A 19,908-nucleotide genomic window follows, 5' to 3' on the forward strand; every position below is an offset into this window, starting at 1 on the left:
CCCTGAAATTTATTGTGTTTTACAAATATATGACCCATTTCAGTAAAAATTTGTTAAGCATGCAGATTCCAGCATTATCCTAGCAGCATGATTATCATAACACTATAAGCATTATATTGATGATTATTCCTAGTTTTTCACTGAACAGTCTTCTTTCTTCTCTTATTTATAGTGAGTTATGATGTAACTTCAGCAAGAGATATGTTGTTGTTGGCATCCTGTCAGGATGAACAGAAGAAATGGGTCACGCATTTAGTAAAGAAGATCCCCAAGACACCCCCATCCAGTTTCATTCGTGCTTCCCCTAGAACTCTGTCTGCAAGATCCTCCGCAAATCAGTCTTTCCGAAAAGGTGTTAAAAATACTTCTGGAAAAACTAGGTGAGAAATAACTATAAAATGTCTAGTTCTTTTTAATGCAAAAATGTCTGTGTGTATCAGACATGGGAGCATTGTTATTAATTCTGCAGTTAAAGTTGTGCTGAACTTTTCACTTATAACAGAATTAAAATGCCTTTGTTTCACAGTTTCATGATTGAAAATAGTCTTCAGGAAAAAAACAGGTACAAATCATTCCATTTTGAAATTTAGCTCTGAGAATCTCATCTTTCTATTTTGAGTGATTGTCCATATGCATATTCCACTAATGGTGTGCGTGTACCCACTGCACTTGAGTTTAGAGCCTTTTGGCCAGCATATCTGCACGGTGCACATGCACCCTGCAGCTCCTCCTGTTCCTTAGTGAGGGGATAAGAGTTGGAGAACACCATCTGCCATCAGTTTCTCTCAGTCACCTCTTGGTATCAAGACAGAGCAATTGTTGTCCGTCCCTCTGTATTCCAGTTTAGTAGTGTATTCGTATTTATAGTTAGAGCTAGTGTACTTTTTAAAAATAAAAAAAAGAGTTTTTCTGAGGTGGCCACCTCAGGATCTCCAAGGTTTAAGTACTGTCCGTCTTCTGAGGGCGCTGTGCCCATCAATGGTGGGCATGTTAAAGACCTCTACTGTCTCAGGGAATCACACATTCCTGGAAAACGTAAAAATTGCAAATTATTCACATCCCAGGCCTGTAAGAACGGGGAGGCAATATTTCAGATTTTTCTGTTCTAGATCCATACAGCTGACATCAAATCCAGGTTGACCAACTCCCCAGTACACTCTGCTCTCAAGAGCGCACGTGCGGGCTTCTTACCCCACAGATGGTCATTCTCCATGACCCATAAGTCGACAAAAATGGAAAAGAGGCCCACCAAAGAAAAAAATCAGAGCACAGGAAACTCTAATGGCAGATCCCCCTCTAAGAGTTGTGCAAAGAGGAGCTCTCCTCCCCTGCACGATTTATCTGAAGTTTCGTAGCTCCACATGGCAACTGTAGAAGCTCAGTGACTCTCAATCCTGAAGAATCTCTCAGGTCGGCAGCACCAAGATCCCCATGTACAGGGGATGCCACCAATCCTTGATTTACTGACTTAAAAGCTACAGTTCACCACATTTGTAATATGACTGTATATTTACATTGTACTACTTTGGCGGACAACTAGTTGAACACAGGATGCAAGTTTGTATCCAGTTCCTTAGCTTATTTTCTAGCAAAATTAATCACAGATGTTGGTATTGGCAAATGTGGATTTTTTTTTAAATTGACAGTAGTATATATATTCTTCATGAACACCTTTGTATGCAGTATCGAACCTTAATTAAAAAGAACCTTCTTTAAAGATACCATACATACGATTCTCATGCTTGCATCTCAAGCCCCTGCACAAGAGAGCTCTTTGTGATTTCCTTAGCTCTTTGCTGCTTCAATGGGTAAAGAATCTGAGAGTCCTGTGGCACCTTACAGACTAACAGACATATTGGAGCATGAGCTTTCGTGGGTGAATACCCACTTCCTCGGATGCATGTATTCACCCACAAAAGCTCATGCTCCAATACGTCTGTTAGTTTATAAGCTGTTCTATACCCCTAATAATTTTTGTTGCCCTTTTCTGAACTTTTTCCAATTCCAATATATCTTTTATGAGATGGGGCGACCACATCTGCATTCAGTATTCAAGGTGTGGGCGAACCATGGATTTATATAGAGGCAATATGATATTTTCTGTCGTCTTATCTATCCCTTTCTTGATGATTCCCAACATTGTTTGCTTTTTTGACTGCCGCTGCACATAGAGTGGATGATTTCAGAGAACTATCCAAAATGACTGCAAGATCTCTTTCTTGAGTGGTAACAGCTAATTTAGAACCCATCATTGTATATGTATAATTAGGATTATGTTTTCCAATGTGCATTATTTTGCATTTATCAACATTTTAAGTTTAATCTGCCATTTTGTTGCCCAGTCACCCAGTTTTGAGAGTCATTTTGTAGCTTTTCGCAGTCTGCTTGGGACTTAACTATCTTGAGTAGTTTTGTATCATCTGCAGATTTTGCCACCTCACTGTTTACCCCTTTCTCCAGATTGTTTATGAATATGTTAAATAGGACTGGGCCCAGTACAGATCCCTGGAGGACACCACTATCTACCTCTCTTCATTCTGAAAACTGACCATTTATTCCTACCCTTTGTTTCCTATCTTTTAACCAGTTACCAATCCATGAGAGAACCTTCCCTCTTATCTCATTACTTCTTATTTTGCTTAAGAGCCTTTGGTGAGGGACCTTGTCAAAGGCTTTCTGAAAATCTAAATACACTGTATCCACTGGATTTCCTTTGTCCACATGCTTGTAGACCCCCTCAAAGAATTCTAGTAGATCAGTGAGCCATGATTTCCCTTTACAAAAACCATGTTGACAATTTCCCAACAAATTATGTTCATCTATGTGTTTTACAATTTTGTTCTTTACGATAGTTTCAACCAATTTGCCCAATACTGAAGCGAGGTTTACTGGCCTGTAGTTGCCAGGGTCACCTCTGGAGCCCTTTTTAAAAATTGGTATCACATTAGCTATCCTCCAGTCATTTGGTACAGAAGCTGATTTAAAGGATAGGTTACAGATGACAGTTAATAGTCCTGCATTTTCATGTTTGAGTTCCTTCCGAACTCTTGGGCGAATATCATCAGGTCCTGGAGACTTATTATTGTTTAGTTTATAAATTTGTTTCAAAACCTCCTCTAATGACTCCTCAATTTGGGACAGTTCCTCAGATCTGTCACCCAAAAAGAATGGCTCAGGTTTGGGAATCTCCCTCACATCCTCAGCTGTGAAGACCGATGCAAAGAATTAATTTAGTTTCTCTGCAATGCCTTATCGTCTTTAAGTGTTCCTTTAGCATCTCTATTGTCCAGTGGCCCCACTGGTGGTTTTGTAGGCTTTCTGCTTCTGATGTATTTAAATTTTTTTTTTTGCTATTACTAGCTGTCTTCAAATTCGTTTTTGGTCTTTCTAATTATATTTTTACACTTCACTTGCCAGAGTTTATGCTCTTTTCTATTTTCCTCATTAGGATTTATCTTCCACTTTTTAAAGGATGCCTTTTTGCCTCTCACTCTTCTTTTACTTTGTTGTTTAACCACAGTGGCTCTTTTTTGATTCTCTTACTATGTTTTTTAAATTGGGGTATACATTTAAGTTGAGCCTCTACTATGGTGTCTTTAAAAAGTTTCCATGCAGTTTGCAGGGATTTTACTTCTGGTACTGTACCTTTTAATTTCTGTTTCACTAACCTCCTCATTTTTGTGTAGTTCCCCTTTCTGAAATTAAATGCTACAGTGTTGGGCCGCTGTGGAGTTTTCCCCGCCACAGGGATGTTAAATTTAATTATATTATGTTCACTACTACCAAGCAGTCCAGCTATAGTCACCTCTTGATGAGGAATGAGGACTTCGCTCAAGTAATTTGTTAGTATGGGTAGTTTTGTTCAGCATGTTTCTCCTTTTATATTGCTCACTTTCAGGGTTTATCTGTGAAGACTACTTCCACCATTCCCTCACCACATAGCACTTGAGTGTATCTGGCAATATGTTCTGGATGGCATATGCTTGGTCCAGGGACCTTCTGTCACCATATTCCTAAAGTCTATAAATCTATCCCTAGCCAGAGTTAAGACATTTCCTCCACTTAAGGGCCAAGGATTGCTTTAGGGGTTAGATGATTTATGTATTTGACAACTCTATCAGGATGTTACAGTGGAAGAGCACTTGAGCCCAGAAGCAGAGAGGGACAGAAGGTTGCCTTATAATAAGTGCACACTAGGACCACTGCTTTGATGCATTGGTGCCAAACAGTAGAGGTGCACCAGAACACCAGAATCTCAGTGTACCTGAGACACTCTGGTAATTGGAACTTCTACCTTGGCACATCATCATAAAGCAGAAGAGGCATCAATGCCTTGGCCTAAATATATTAGCGCCAGGGAAAAGAGGAACTCTGGTGAGTAACTATCTCTGCCTAGACTCAGCAACACCATGTAGTGGTAGTAATCTTAAGTATACCACCTCTGCCTCAAAACCCCAGCAACAAGCAGGAGGGGCACATTGATGTATCTACTTCAACACATTGGCACCACACAGAAGAGGCACTCCAGTGCTTTGTCATCTCTGCCTCATACTGGTGGCATACAAGAAAGGCATTCTGGCTCACTGGTTTCAGATGAAGAGGTGCATCTTCCTCAGAATAATCACGCTGATATGATGAGGCAGTTTGGTGCATATGCCTCCACCTCATTGCACAACTATTTTGATACACTAGTGCTTTGACCTCTCTGTGTTGGCACCATGAATCTGATGTGCCTTGCTGCCTAGGGGACATGGAATTGCCTATGTGTACTGCTGTCGCAGAGATAGTGTCTCTCGTTGAACCAGTGCTGTAGAGATGAGATATGCTGGAGTTGTAGCACTATAGCCGTAGCACTATAGCCATAGCACCTTGAAGTGAGGTGACCTGGTGCCTAGCCATTGGCATTCAAGCATCATCACTGCACAGTGCTGGGCATCACTGCATGAGGGGTTTGATGCCTCTTTTATCTATAGATCCCAGGTTTCTGACTAGATTCTCCTGGTACTCAGAGAAGGGAAGTTGCTTTGTCGCATCAGCAGTAACTGGGTTCCTTTTAGTGTTCTGATGTGGGGAGACACTTTGCAGTATTTATACTTCGTTCTCACTTTTCCTGTGCCCCTGAGGTACAAACTCTTCATAAGGCAGAGTGTTATGATAATGCTTGCCAGGCCAATTTTGATTCTGCATCATATTTCTGTTAGCTCACTATCCAGAACAGAGAACTTTTCCACCATTCAACAACAAGAACTGATCAGCACTCGGTCATAGCACCTGGGGGGAGAGGCTTGAATAATCCCACTGACAATACCTTCTCTAATGGCCTGTGTTGGAACATGAGCTGAGCAGCTCAACACATCATTGTGTGGCTTAGGATCTGCTGTTGGACTTCACCAGCTAGGTTATTCATAGATTATAAGGCCAGAAGAGGCCAAGTATTGCATTAAACATTTTGGCCAAGGCATTGCATGTTCAGCTGATTATCCACCATGACACTCTAGTCTTTTTTTTTTCTTTCAGCTTTGCTGCTTCCCAAAATAGTGTCTCATCTTGTAAGCATGGCCTATGTTCTGTGTTCTGAGATGTATGATGTTACATCTAGCCATATTGAAATGCACGTTATTTGCTTGCACTCATCTTACCAAGCAATCCAGATCATGTTGTGTGTTTCCTTCAAGGACATTTTATAAAAAAAAAAAAATTACATAGCATAGAGCCAACAACCAATCGCTGCAGGACCCCACTAGAAACACACCCACTTAGGTCTCAAAATGTGAATGGGCAGTCATTATCAGTTAGATAATTTTTAATCCATTTAATGTGTCATGTTGATTTCATATCATTCTAGTTTTTTAATCAAAATGTTGTATGATACCAAGTCAAATGCCTTACAGAAGTCTTAAGTATATTCCATCAACACTATTACCTTTAACAATAAAATATGTAATCTCATCTAAAAAAGATACCAAGTTAGATTGACAGGATTTAATTTCCATAAACTAGTGTTGATTGGCATTAATTGCTCACCTTTAATTCTTTATTGAGTCCCGTGTCACCCATTTTGTTGTTTTGCTCAAGACTGATGTCAGGCTGGGACAGGCCTATAATTACCCATGTCATACCATTTACCCTTTTAAAATAGCACAATTTTAGTTTTCTTCCAGATCTCTGGAATGTCTCCAGTGTTCTAAGACTTGTTGAAAATCAAGATTAATGGTAGAGACAGCTCCTCTTAAAACTCTTTTGAATGCAAGTTATTTGGACCTGCTGATTTTAAAATGTTAAGCTTTCATAGCTGCTATTTGACTTCTCCTTAGTTACTGTTGGAATGGAAAGTATTTTATCATCATATGATATGAATGGATCATCTGGCTTTTTCCCAAATATAGATCAGAAATATGTATTGAAAACTTGTGCATTTTCTTCACTATTGACAATTCTACCATCTAGTAATGGACCAATACCATTGTTAGACATTTCCATCCCCCCTCACCCATATACTTTTAAAAACCCTTATTGTTCTTAACTCACTGGCCACAGATTTCTGCTTGTATACTCCTCTTCCTGCCATTGCAGTGGCTGTGAGCTTTAGTGCAACATTCCTGGAATTAGTGCTACCTCATGTTGAAAGTCATTTCCCCAGATGAGGTAGTCTTGAGGATCACTGTTGACTATGTTAACATATACAAATACAATTCACTGATGTTCTTGGCAGTCTAGGATTTGACCACCTGAACAAAGACATTTAGTTCCCTTTGTTTGTCTCAGATTGCTTTGTTCTGCTTTTCTAACAGCTGTTGAGCTGTCCCAGAAGTAACTTCTTTGGGGAGTGAACACCATAGGCACTCTCACTTGCAGGAGGAGCTCAAGAATTCTTTCCCAGGTGGACCTCAGCTGGTCCATATAGCCAGCTAAGTTGGCTGTGTTCTTTCTACTCTCCAAATTTTAGGGAAGTTTCATTCTAGATTTTTTTTTATTTTTTTTTTTAGTACTCATGGTCTGAATTTCTTCCTAGTGCAAAATGCCGTACCTTTTCCCATGTTCTGATTGATTGATGTTGTGGGATCCATATTAGATTTGCCTTGGAACAAACACCTGTCAGGTTATGGGGCATACACATTTCTCTGAAGTGCCAGCCTATTGAGGTTCCATTGAAAAACAACATAGCAGCGGGATTTCTCCATCCCTACTGATATACAAGTTGTGAAGCAAGGGCTCTGTGGAGCAGGTGTTTCCCCACTAAGTGTGGCAATATCATCCAGCTCCTGCTTTGTCAAGGCAGAAGTGCTCTGTCAAACCTCAGCTTACTTAGCAGTACTTTTTTACTTGTTTGTTATTCCTTGACATCCTTCTCTTCTACTAGGAATCCTATGTATAGGGCATATTTTCAAGAATGGAAATATTGTACTGTAATCATGGCTTGCTCATAAGTTCCTGGGGTGCTGTGGTTCACCACTATTATGCCAGGTGTACCACTCCTACGTAAGCACTTGATCTTAGCCACCTCTGCCCAGGGAGCTGAGACGCTTCTTCTGAGCTGAGCCACTAGCTTCAATTTTGCAACAGTGATTGTTCCTTCCAGTACTTCAGGTTTCCTCTTTCAAATTGCTATCCCAGTCTCCATTTCATATATGTAGGTCACAAACTGGCCTTGGTACAATGAACCCTGCATTTGTTCCTTAAAATGTGGGAATGCCTGGTAGCAAAATGTTAGAGGGCATAGCCAAAATCACTGTCCGATTCCCCTTTTCTTGTCTCCAGTTACTGAAGTCTGCTTGCTTATACTTTGAATCTGTGGTTTGGTCCAGGGACTACTCCATGTAGGTCATCCTTAGTAGATGCTTATCCCCATTGCCTGTCAGACGCCAGCCCTTGAAACACGTTATTGATTTTGTGTTGGAATAGCAGACCCAGAAAATCCAGCTTGGTGGCCTCATTCCATCTATTTATTTTTGCAGTCCACTCAAAGTGGTTGATATGATTGGCCAGACTTCTACCATCCCTGTTGTACACTCCAAGCATGAATATGAGCTATGGTGGTTCTACACCTCGACTATCATATCTGTTTTTCTTCTCAGGTCTAGCAAAGACTTGAATTGTCAGGGTTACTCACTTCAAGTGCCAATTAGCCATCTGACACCTTCCTAACTCCTAACTTCTGCTGCCAAATTAACCATTTGAGCTCTTCCTCATACCATTAGGAATGTAATGGGATCCCACCTGTACCACTTAGATAATCATTGCCCCCTCATGAGGCCTGGAGAGCTGCCCTACACTCAGTAGCTGCAAAATGCATGCCTCAGCAAGCCCTAGGTGCTTCAACTATTAAGGCTCTAGCACTTGGTGGGTCCTAAATAACACTCCAACTGCTGAAACAACTACCTTTTCCCCAGGACAACCCAGACACTCTGCCTTTGACACATTCTGACAAAAGTCCTGATCCAGAGCGTCAGTGGAAAGATTCCATTGACTTCAATAGGTTTGGATTAGACCTTAAGTGCCCTTCCATCTGCCACAGAACATTCCACTTCTAGCAACCTGTAATTCTCCTCATCAAAAAAAGAACCCGCTGCTGATTTAAGGTTGTTCAGCTGATTCTTACCATTACTTTTAAGATCTCTTCACACAGGATTCTTGCTTTCCCACTCACTTTGCCTTAGAATGTGGGGATTCTATTTTAAATTGATGTGTTGCTTTCAAGGCTTTTGTATGTCCATCTTTGAAATGATCTTCATATAGTGAATTCTGGAGAATTCACATTTGTAGTTGTAGACATTTGTAAGGGAGCTTTTGCATTACCTAAACATAAGGAAAGGTACTTCTAAAAAGGAAGGAGCATTGTTCGATACTTCTCTGGAACATATCCCAGATTTCTTCTAAAGGATGAATTAAGGAAAAAGGGGAATAATTTAACATACTGCATGTATGTATCTTATAACAAAATGTACTGTTGCTGATCATTTGAAATATACAAAACAAAAATAACCATTGGAATGTCACAGTCCTGACTGCTTGTTTGTGAAAACTATATTTTTTTGGGTACCCCAACCCATATATGCCTGTCTGTTATACAGTGTTCCTTGCATACTGTCACATTTGTGTCTGTACAATTGCTTATATTTTACTTTTGTATTGTATTTTTACAGAAGTGTATCCTTTGTTTTCTCTTATCGGGGGGCTACTGGAATTCCATTCTAAGTATGCTCTGCTCTCCTTTTTCCCCTCTGCAGAGGCTTCTGATAGCTGTTACTGTGTGATTGTTTTGAACAATCCAGTAACACATCTTCAATTTATGGCATATTAATTCAATTAGCTTATAAATTGTATATTCTTCAAATTACAGCAACGGAAATCTCCAGATGGGCTCCACAGATACCAATCTTCACGCAACAAAAAATCATCTCTCTCTATTTCTGGTTCTGCTTAGTTCAAGGCTCACTTAGAGCTTCATTTTTTGCCATAGTGTCACATTAGAGAAAATAGTTCCACTACTCAGTTCTATTATAGTTGTCAGCCCCCTTGTTGGATTCTCTTGTATTGGAAGAACTGTCAGATTCTTTACTCAGATCATGCCTCCTTGAATCTAGCTACTTGGCTTCTGAGTTTTTCATTTCAAGATCTGAACTTTGCCCAGGCATTCTTACAGATTATTTAGGGAAGACAGAAACTTTCCATTCAAACTCTTTAAAAATAATGGGAAGAAATTTTCTGAGAAGTGGAAGACCTGCTCACTGAATCCTTTTCACTCTCTTTTAATAGAGATTTTGGCTTGTGTCTTGTCTTTTTAACCAGCACAGTCATAGAGTTCACTTCTTTAGATGCTCATATAGAGTGTATACACAGCACTCAGTGCATCTGAAATTTTTCTTGAAATGTTCATTTCTACATTTCAATAGGTCAAAAGATTGTGAATCTATGGGGGAAAGTACCCTTTCAGAAAACTCAAGTTACTGGTGAGTAACCTTCCCTTTTAATCTCATTGACACCTTTGTGTCATGTAACAGTCGTAAAAAATCTGGTAAAGAGTTGTCGTGTTCCAGCACTTAACAAGGAATTTCATTAGAAAAAAAGGAAAACAGAATTGTCGCTCAAGCTAATTTTCTAAAGTATCTGTTTTTCTCTTTCTACTTCATTGTAGATCTTTTGCCCAAACCTTCTCTGGCCCCTCTACTACGGTTGTAAAGAAACAGTAATCAGATACATGCTCTCACAATTTAGGATCTGAATTTTACTAATACAGTATATGCCAGGATGATGAGAGTTAAACCCTTAATGGCAATATATTCTTCTCAAACCTACTCTGAATCTTTTGGTGGAGGTGTACTTAATATGACCAAAGAAATCTGCCCTGAGCAATCTCATTTCGTTGTGTCTCAGGATTAATACAGACATTTTATTTGCAGAACATAACTTCCAGCATACTCTGCATTTTAATGGTCACATACTGTAAGGATTGAGTGTATATCCTGGGATAGATAACGTTTATACGGCAAGAGCATTGCTTGTGCTGCTCTATTTCTAGCAGAAATAGAAGGGGTCCAGAGACAGATGACAAAAATTATTGGAGGCATTCATACATAGGCTTCTTTATTGCAAGAGATTTAAAAGACTGAAACTATTTATTTTAGAGATGAGTCAAATAAGAGCAGATATGATAAAAGAATGCAAAATAATAAATGGCAGAAAGTAAGTTGGTGCTCCTATTTACCTTTTTGCATAATACAAGAACAAGAGGATATTCAATGAAATTTAAAGTCAACACACTTAAAACTTATAAAAGGAAATCCCTTGGAAAACCTTTTTATACGAAGTATACTTAGCCTGTGGAACTAGTTGATACAGGATTTTAAGGCTAAGAGCTTAGTAAGATTCCAAAAACGATTAGATATTTAAATGAATAATAAAAAGATCCAGTTATATTAGGAAAAAAAATAGGGCTATAAATGCTTATGTGCCAGGGCATAAGATGGACACTAACTGCTAATGGTTGGAAAGAACTTTTCTCCATGGACAAGTTATTCTAGTATGGACTTTCCTGTATCTTCCTTTGAAGCATTTGGTACTAGTCATTGTTGGAAATTAGATGGATTACTGCTGTGACAGGATACAGCCATTCCTATGTTGCTAAATATCACTAAATATTCTCTATATGGGCTTTGGCTCATCTTTTAGGGGATAGGTGGGGGAAGGGGATTTTATTTTCGGCAATTAATGAACACGGGTTTAGTAACAGAAGCCAGTTGAAAAATTCACTTTTACATACTAGAAAGAAAAAGATTGGTTGCTTAATTGTCGTAAATTATACAATGCAAGCCACGTATTGAAGACTTATTGTCCCTTCTTCCTGCCTCCCTCTCACAGCCCCCGGCCACCAAAAAAAGTATTAATAATAATAATTTTGTATTCTCCCAGAACTGAGGAGGAGGAGATGAGGACAGATGGTAATCCCCTTGGAATACAACATTTAGCATTTACCTGGCATTTGACCATTGCTACATTCTTAGATGTCGGAACCTGATCATAGGGAAATTAAGCAATTTACTTTGAATTTTATGTGAGCTTTATGTGTTGTTTAATTTACAATTATGTAATTTGCAATTCAGCAAGGCACCTAAGTCTTTCCTTCAAGCATGTAAGTCTATCTGGAGTTCTTTTATTGACTTCCATGAACTTTGGGTCAGGCCCTAAAGCATTTAAGCATTCATTAAGATGCGTTGCTGAATAAGTATGTGCTTTAAAGTTAAGCTTAAGTGCTTTCCTGAATCAGAGCCAATAGATTGAGTAAAAGTCCATGAAGTCTGAGTCCTTTATCATGCCCACTTCATTATAATTAAGTTCTTGTAGAGAGTTTTCCTCATTTTAACTATTCATCAGGTACAGATATTGTTAAGGTTCCTCCCCCACTCTGAACTTTAGGGTACAGATGTGGGGACCTGCATGGACACTTCTAAGCTTAATTACTAGCTTAGATCTGGTAACACTGCCACCATCCAGAAATTTCAGTGTCTGGATTACTTTCTGTCCCCCCAAAACCTTCCGCTCCCTGGGCAGCCTTGAGAGGCTTTTTCACCAAGTTCCTGGTAAACACCGATCCAACCCCTTAGATCTTAACACAAGGAGAATTTAACCATCCCCCCTTCCTTCCCCCACCAATTCCTGGTGAGTCCAGATCCAATCCCCTTTGATTTTTTCCTTGTGTTAAGATCCATCAGGTTCTTAAAAAGAAAGCTTTTAATTAAAGAAAGGTAAAAATTATCTCTGTAAAATCAGGATGAAAAATACTTTACAGGGTAATCAGATTCATATAGCCCAGAGGAACCCCCTCTAGCCTTAGGTTCAAAGTTAGAGCAAACGGAGGTAAAATCCTCTCAGCAAAAAGGAACATTTACAAGTTGAGAAAACAAAAATAAGACTAATATGCCTTGCCTGGCTATTACTTACAAGTTTGAAACATGAGAGACTGATTCAGAAAGATTTGGAGAGCCTGGATTGATGTCTGGTCCCTCTTAGTCCCAAGAGCAAACAACCCCCAAACAAAGAGCACAAACAAAAGACTTCCCTCCACCAAGATTTGAAAGTATCTTGTCCCCTTATTGGTCCTCTGGCCAGGTGTCAGCCAGGTTTACTGAGCTTCTTAACCCTTTACAGGTAAAAGAAACGTTAACCCTTAACTATCTGTTTATAACAGATATAAACCAAAAATTCATTGAGTTTACTACCAATAGCAGTGCTGTCTGACGATCCAAAAGGATATCTTAGGCTTCTACCACACTAATTGTTACAGAACTTTTTATCTTTGGGGGTGTTGTGCCATTTTTTGCTCTCAATATTTTTGGTATTTATTTCACTATAGTTTAAAATTACAAGGAGTGTGTGTAAAAGTATTACAGTATTTGCAATATTAACATTTACACTGAAACAGAATAGGCTTGATTATGTCAGGGATAGTCCATTGTTTTGGTCATTTACACTTCAAAACTATGTAAGCTTTGTGACTTTCTCATTTTCTATAACTTAGTCCCATTGATTTAATATATCATTAACTTTATGAGAGACAAGATGGGTGAGGTAGTATCTTTTATTGGACCAACTTGTGTTTACCTCTTGCAGCTTCTCTCTCAAATATCCTGGGACCAACATGGCTACAACAATATTGCATACATTAATCTTATGTATCATCTAATTGTGATTTTAAAATTTTATACAAAGCATTACATTGTTCTTATATAAAATGATACTGTGAATGAATTTTCATTGAATGGATCAGAAAATATGTTTACTTTGAATTTTATGTGATCTTTGTGTTTAAATTTACAATTATGTAAGTGTGCCTTTAGTGTTATGCTGTGTTATAAATTGAAAAAAAAGTTATAAAATGTTGCTATGTAGAACACATTTATTTTTTTCATTTAATCTCTTGGTTAACATGAACTAAGAGTGTCCCTGTGATTTCTTCATTAATTGCAGTATTTTTTTTCCTTCCAGCTAACCACATGTACAGTACTTCATGGAATCTCATGGGATGCAGTCTGAGAAACTGGGCTTCTTCAACCACACAGAGCAGTGCAGACAGGCTGTTGTTCCTTTCAACACAATTATCACAGGCTTCAGGGTTAAGATTGCTGTTACTCTCTCCTCCTTGCTTTGGCACAAAAAGCGCACTGAGGGTGTTTTATTGCGGGTTTGCCTAAAGGTAGATTAGATTAATTATTACTATGTAATGCAAGTTAAAGCAAATAACGCTTAGCTAGGTGTATGAAAAAGGTGCTGCCTTTTTGGATTTATAAGAAAATGCCTGTCAATCATGATGAAATGCAGTCCACTTTCCTCATATCAATGAGAGAAAAGGACTGTTTGGCCTTTGGAGAGGATATTTATATCAAAATCAGTGCACAAACTTGAGCAGAGAAGGAAGATATCTCAAAATGAGAAGAACAGAAATTTCTTTGAAGACTCTGAGTTGTGCTCTTGAACACTGCAGAACTAGCTTAAAAATGAAGCCGTATACTCACTTGAACTTCAGTGCCTTCACTGCAGAGCTCTTAACAGCGTTAATGCTAATCACCCATAATAGAGTGGATCGAAGTGTTAAATACTTTGCATTATGCTTTACAAAATACTGATTCAGAAAGTGTGTAAAGGGATGGGGACAACAAGCATTTAATCTATGCATTTTTGCCAAGCCATACTGAATTATTTTACTGTTAGAGGCATTAGAAACTAACTACAAAAGAACCAAGTTTGGAAGCATATTTCGGGGGTACATGATTTCTGTAATTGTATAACATATTGCCTTACCGTTTTAAGTGATAACGTACATTAAGTTAATAGACATTTAAGAAATGTATGCACTGTTTGAAATATAAATTATTCTTAGAACACTTTTAATGGGTGTTGCATTGCCCTTTTAGTGCCTTATTTTGAGAGAATTGTATTATTGCCATGTCAATATGCATAGAAATCTCAAAAACCTATTCTGCATCAGTAGTTTTTACTGAACTTTAATTGGTTTAAAGTATTGTAGATGCTAGATGCATTTCCTAAATTGAATACAATCTTTGAATGAAAACTCCTGTTACAAAGAAAGAATTCTTATTCATAAGACGAGATTTCTAGAAAATGCAAAAAGCATGTAACAGAGAAACAACAATGAACAGTATGCCTGTGAAACTTTAAAAAATCCAGATAATTCAGGAATTAAAGTATAAATGTTGTTAAACTCTTGCTTTGTAGCAGGGATACATTCATGGTATGGACAGTATGGTTTTATTTTATTTTATTTTATTTTTTTTTAACCAAATACCTCCTCAGTAATTTATAATGGCTTTGCAGTTGTGTATTAAATAAGAAGCACTGGAAAACTGATTCGTCCTCAGGACGATTTGCATGTTTCAAGTGGTATTGAAAGCCGCACTGATGGATATGTAATAATAAACATATCTGTTATTAATATGGTAATGACTCTGTGCTCATTCAATGAGAAATAAAAGTAATTTATGGAAGGACCCCTTTGAAAATGACTGGTATGGTGTTTTTGCCTAAAATGTAAATTTCTTTGAGCGCCCAGAAAATTGCTATGAAGTATGACGAGTATGTCAAAACATGATTTCAGTTTCTCTTAGTTTAAAAATGGTTGCATCTGTTTAATTTGATGCAAGAAGTTGGTACAGTGTATATTTGTAACAGTGTTCATGGGACTGAAGAATTTATTGTTCTGCTAAATGAACCAGTAAATACCATAGTGAAACATACTTGATTTTCAGCTGAAGAAATCTGAGTTGTAACAGTGGTAAATAGATTTCAAGAACTGTTATTGGTAACCTAATAGAGTTACTTTAATACTTGGTTGTTTAAAAAAAAATCTTTAAGTTTTCAGTTATAATTGCAGCATGACTAATAGTAAAATTCTGCTAAACTTTATTATTAGTGTGTATGTATTGCAGTAGCATCTAGGGTCACCAATCAAGGTCACCATTGTGCTAGCTACTATACAGACATTTAGAAAAAGCTAGTCCTTGCCTTAAAGAGCTACAGATAAAGTTATGGCAACTCAATGGGTGGAGCGGACTCTAATTAATCTTACATACCTCTGATGCCTTTTTTATTCTGAAGTGCCATACAATAATTAACAATACAGCATCCCTACTCCAAGTAGTTTACCTTCTAATTCAACCTCCTAGATACAAGCCATGAGCAACAATTTAGAAGGTGGTGGTAAGAAGTTGGTGTGGAAGCTTAGACTGGGAAATTTCACAAAAAGAATGTGTTTTAACTAGTGATCTGTGATTAACAGATGAGAAGTGAGATAATGCTGCAAGAGTAAAGAGGGGATGGTATTGAAGCTGAGAATGAGATGAGACTAAGGGAGCAGTTGAAAGAAAATTGGGAAAAGCAAAAAGATCAAATAGGTGGAAATGTAGATATTACATCACTCACCCTGTCTAACACAAGACATTGTCATTTAATTATCCCCTGAAATAGATTTATCCATGTCTATAATTGGCTTAAATCAGAAAAATACACCTGAAACTTTTTTTAAATAAGGAGTTTATTTGGTTAGAGCTTGCATGCACGTACTTAGAAACAAAATCCAAACCTACTCCTCTTCTCCCACTCAACCCCCACCTTCACAAAGTAAAGTAAACTGATCAAATTTAGATTATCTTGCTTCAGAAATGCACATTATAAAAGGTACTCGATAAAAGATTTGACAGACAGGACAGGCATTTCCTCCCTCTTTGGGGTCTATGGGATCAGATAATTCTCAAGAGCTGGGTTATTTTTTTGTGTTGGTTTCCCAATTCCATTGAGTAGAACTGAATTTTTGTACTTGAGAGTTAGAACCCTGCTGCTGAATCATACCTCATTGCAAGAACAATGTCATACCTCACTCAGAGTACAAGTGTTGAAGGCCTGAAAAAGATGCATACAAAATGTTAAAGGTAGACAGTGACTTGTAAAATAGGGTCTGATTGTGAAGCAATGGATATGCTTCATAGAATGCTTAACCACTATAAAAATGTTAATATGTGCCTGCACTAAAATGCTACATTTCTTTTTAAATTCTGGTTTTACTTGGAGAAGAAGAAAAAGATCTAATGAAGTGTAAATTTACATTGATTTGTATGTCTGGGGTATGTTGCAACCAAATATAATAAAGTCTAGACATGCAAATTACAATTTGTGTGCTGGTATGTAGACATTAGTAATTGTTTACTGTAAATGTGCTGTATATATGCAGGGGCAGAAGTATTTTGAATGACATACCCAGACAAATATTTTCATACTCAGAAAATCTCGACTTCGACTCCACAATGTGTGAGCAGGCCTCTTGGGGGGGACGGCGGGGAACTATCATTAAATATTTTACTAAACATCAGCTGTACCATTCCGGAAGAAGGCATGAAACTCTATTTATTACTGCTGTATCTTTTTACCTATTTTAAGGCAACTCAAATACTTCCTATGCCATTAAAGTTCCATTATCGCATAGGGATATTTTATCCATATGAATTTTAATGCAGTGCAAGGAGTAAATATGAGATCTGAACATTCCAGAACTACAGTTAGAAGATGGTATAAATCAGCATAGCTGTTGATATTTGTTGAGACTCTGCAGAGACAAGTTATCATACTCATTCTGACCAATAATGGTCCAGTTTTTGTTGCAGCCTCCATCTCCTTTCTCCCTTCATTCGATGTCCTCTTGCTGCAGGAGGCAGCACATGCTGACTTAGCAGGAGTAGGATGCCAAGACCAGTGCTCTGTCTTCATGAACCTCTCCCTCTTCAAGTCATCCTGGTCCCTGCTGAAGGAAGCAGAAAAAGAAACCACATTTATGGATAAACTGGAGCAAAACCACCTAAATGGAAGGACAGATATCTCCAAGGAATGGGAGGAATGCAAAAGAAACAAACTAAAATGTAGAAGCAAGTGCCTCAAAAACCACTTGGCCCTGGTGATCTCTGCCATCCAGAAGGATAAGTGAATGGCAGAAGAGAAGTTCTTTTACAAGAATCCCTGTCAAAGAATCTATGGTCTTCAGCATCCCTCCGTGGCATGGAAGAAGGCCGTTGGGTTCCCTCATCAACACTCAGGAAATATTCAAATACATGTTTCAGTGGTTAGAGGAAAGTGACTTTCAGAGAGAACATTGATTGTGACTAAGTGCAGGTTCAATACCATATCCCCAGTAGGCAAGGGATTAACTATCTTTTCTCCCTGTGCAGAAGTGTTCAAGAGAGGAGCTAAAAGGAAGGCAGCTGGAAGCCAGAAGCATGAGTATGGCTGGGAGGCAAGGCTCCATATCCAAATTGTAAGGATTGGATTGAACCCTAGAGTAGAGAAGTGATTGATTTGTTTGATTTATTTGCAGGAGAGAGACATGAGGTGTTACGCTAGCTTTGCTCATAGTAACTTTTTATTTATGGTCAAACAATTGTCTCCTACTGAAAATAAGATCACTACTAAAATGTCATGTCAAACAACCGTTTTACACTGACACACACAATCCTGCTCTTTGTGCTTCCCATTCATATTCCACTATCAATGATGCTATCCATGAGTTGTTAAAAATGTTAAATTATAAAACTTACAAGAGTTCAGAATGATCCACACTGGCGGAAACAGTAGTAACCTTATCCTCCAGATCGGATGCAATGGGCAAGATGAGTGGAATGGAGACAACTGAGAGTTGGATAGAGGCCAGTAAGCACACATTCTATGCGGCAGGGGCGGGCAAACTTTTTGGCCTGATGGCTGCATTGTGTTTTGTAAATTGTATCGAGGGCTGGTGAGGGGAGGGGGTTGTGGCCCGGCCCCTACCTCCTCTTGCCCCCCTGACTCCTGCCCCATCCAATCCCCCCCATTCCCTGATGGTCCTTTTTGGGACCCTTGCCCCATGCACACCCCCCTGCTCCCTGTTCCTTGACTGCCCCCTGCTGCCCCATCCATTCCCCCCTCCTTCCTGACTACCCCCCCCAGGACTCCTACCTCCATTCAAGCCTGGTTTCCCCCCCCCCCCAACTACCATCCACACCCCTGACCACCACCCTGAACTCCCCTGCCCTCAAGCTACACACACACACACACACACACACCCACACCCTTCTTACCATGCTGCCTGGACCACCGGTACCTGGTGGTGCTACAGCTCCACCACCCAGCTAGAGCCAGGTCACACCACCGGTGGTGCCACCATGCAGCACGGAGCACCGGGTCAGGCTAGGCTCTGTAGCTATGCTGCCCTAGGAGCTCACAGCCCTGCTGCCCAGAGTGGTGGAGTGAGTGACTTGAAGCTGTGGGTGAGGGGGAACATTTGGGGAGGGGCCGGGGGTGAGCCTCCCGGGCCAGGAGCTGGGGGTGAGCAGGATCGTTCTGCGAGCCGGATGTGGCCCACCCTTGCTTTAGAGACAATGTTGCATGGACTTAACTGATAGCTGAACTGCAGAGCTGCTTGGAAAATGGAAAAAATAATGGGGGGCCGCCATAGAGGGGAGTTGTTGAAATTTTATTTTGACACTTTTTCTTCAGCTCTTGAGATTGTTAAATGACTGAAAATAAAGTGGGGGGAGGAAGAAAATAATTTAAAAAAAGCTTTACGCTATACTCTCAGAAAAACATGTAAGCAGCTTCATTCTACCTTTATAATTATTACAGTTGAAAGATGACCTGTCCAGTCACACAGCAAGATGTAGCTGTGCTCTAATCTATATTCCAGAATTATTGGTCACAACTATTGACAGATATTGAAAAAGCTAATTTACTTTCACCAATCAGAGAAACTGCACAAAACCCTGGACAAGTGTCATTTTAGTATTCTGGTATATTTTTTATATTAAAATACTCTCTGGGAGCCCTTTTCATAAGCCCCCATCAGAATTAATATATTTTAAAAAATGAAAACATTTAAGATTGGTTTTTGAGTTAAAATGCTATTAAGTCTCTTCAGACTTCAGCAAAGCAGTTTCATATGAACTTTGACACTAAAGATAGAGAAAAGATTAAGCAAGTGCATTGATGGGGAGGGCTAGCTTTCTCATGGGCTTTGGAACCTCAAAAGCTACCACGCTGATTTGAAATAAGCCTAATTACTAATGAGCAAAAATTGTCACTCTACTAATGGTTATTGGATGACTTGGTGTTTTCAATACAGTTCCTTGCTGCCACGCATTCCTATCCCAGAATGACAACTTAACCAATGCTGCCGAATCTACCCTTAACATGAGTTCAGCCCCCCCTCATGCGATAGGGTTACCTAAACTCACGAGGCTTTCTTCAAACAATAAATGTGGGACTCTTTTTCTCTGCGTTCTGGTTCTGAGCCTTTTTCATGCCCCTGCTTTACATGTTCAAGCTTTTCTCTGCAATTATACCCCCCCCCCCGAACGGTCCATGGCCTTAGCAGGCGTG

At 39.1% G+C, this 19,908-nt stretch overlaps 1 protein-coding gene and 1 long non-coding RNA gene across 5 annotated transcripts in view; one reads left to right on the plus strand and one right to left on the minus strand.

Moving 5' to 3' along the window:
• The window catches only part of ROCK1 (Rho associated coiled-coil containing protein kinase 1), a 178,291-nt gene extending 163,277 nt beyond the window's left edge, over positions 1–15,014 (plus strand). For 3 of the 4 annotated variants that reach the window (XM_045006595.1, XM_045006597.1, XM_045006598.1), the window contains 3 exons: positions 173–380; positions 9,894–9,950; positions 13,483–15,014. In XM_045006595.1, the coding sequence (XP_044862530.1) occupies positions 173–380; positions 9,894–9,950; positions 13,483–13,486 (269 nt within the window). In that variant the 3' untranslated portion in view covers positions 13,487–15,014. The remainder of the gene's footprint in view (positions 1–172; positions 381–9,893; positions 9,951–13,482) is intronic. The other variant, XM_045006596.1, reaches the window with a different exon arrangement.
• Positions 15,015–16,071: 1,057 nt separating this feature from the next.
• Positions 16,072–19,727, minus strand: LOC123364447. The gene is made up of 3 exons (XR_006577108.1): positions 18,612–19,727; positions 18,093–18,183; positions 16,072–17,305 (listed from the first exon to the last, which is right to left on the minus strand). It is a non-coding gene; the product is annotated as an uncharacterized LOC123364447 (long non-coding RNA).
• Positions 19,728–19,908: the final 181 nt, after the last annotated feature.

This window comes from Mauremys mutica, chromosome 2 (genome assembly GCF_020497125.1).
Source record: "Mauremys mutica isolate MM-2020 ecotype Southern chromosome 2, ASM2049712v1, whole genome shotgun sequence".
NCBI lineage: Eukaryota > Metazoa > Chordata > Testudines > Geoemydidae > Mauremys > Mauremys mutica.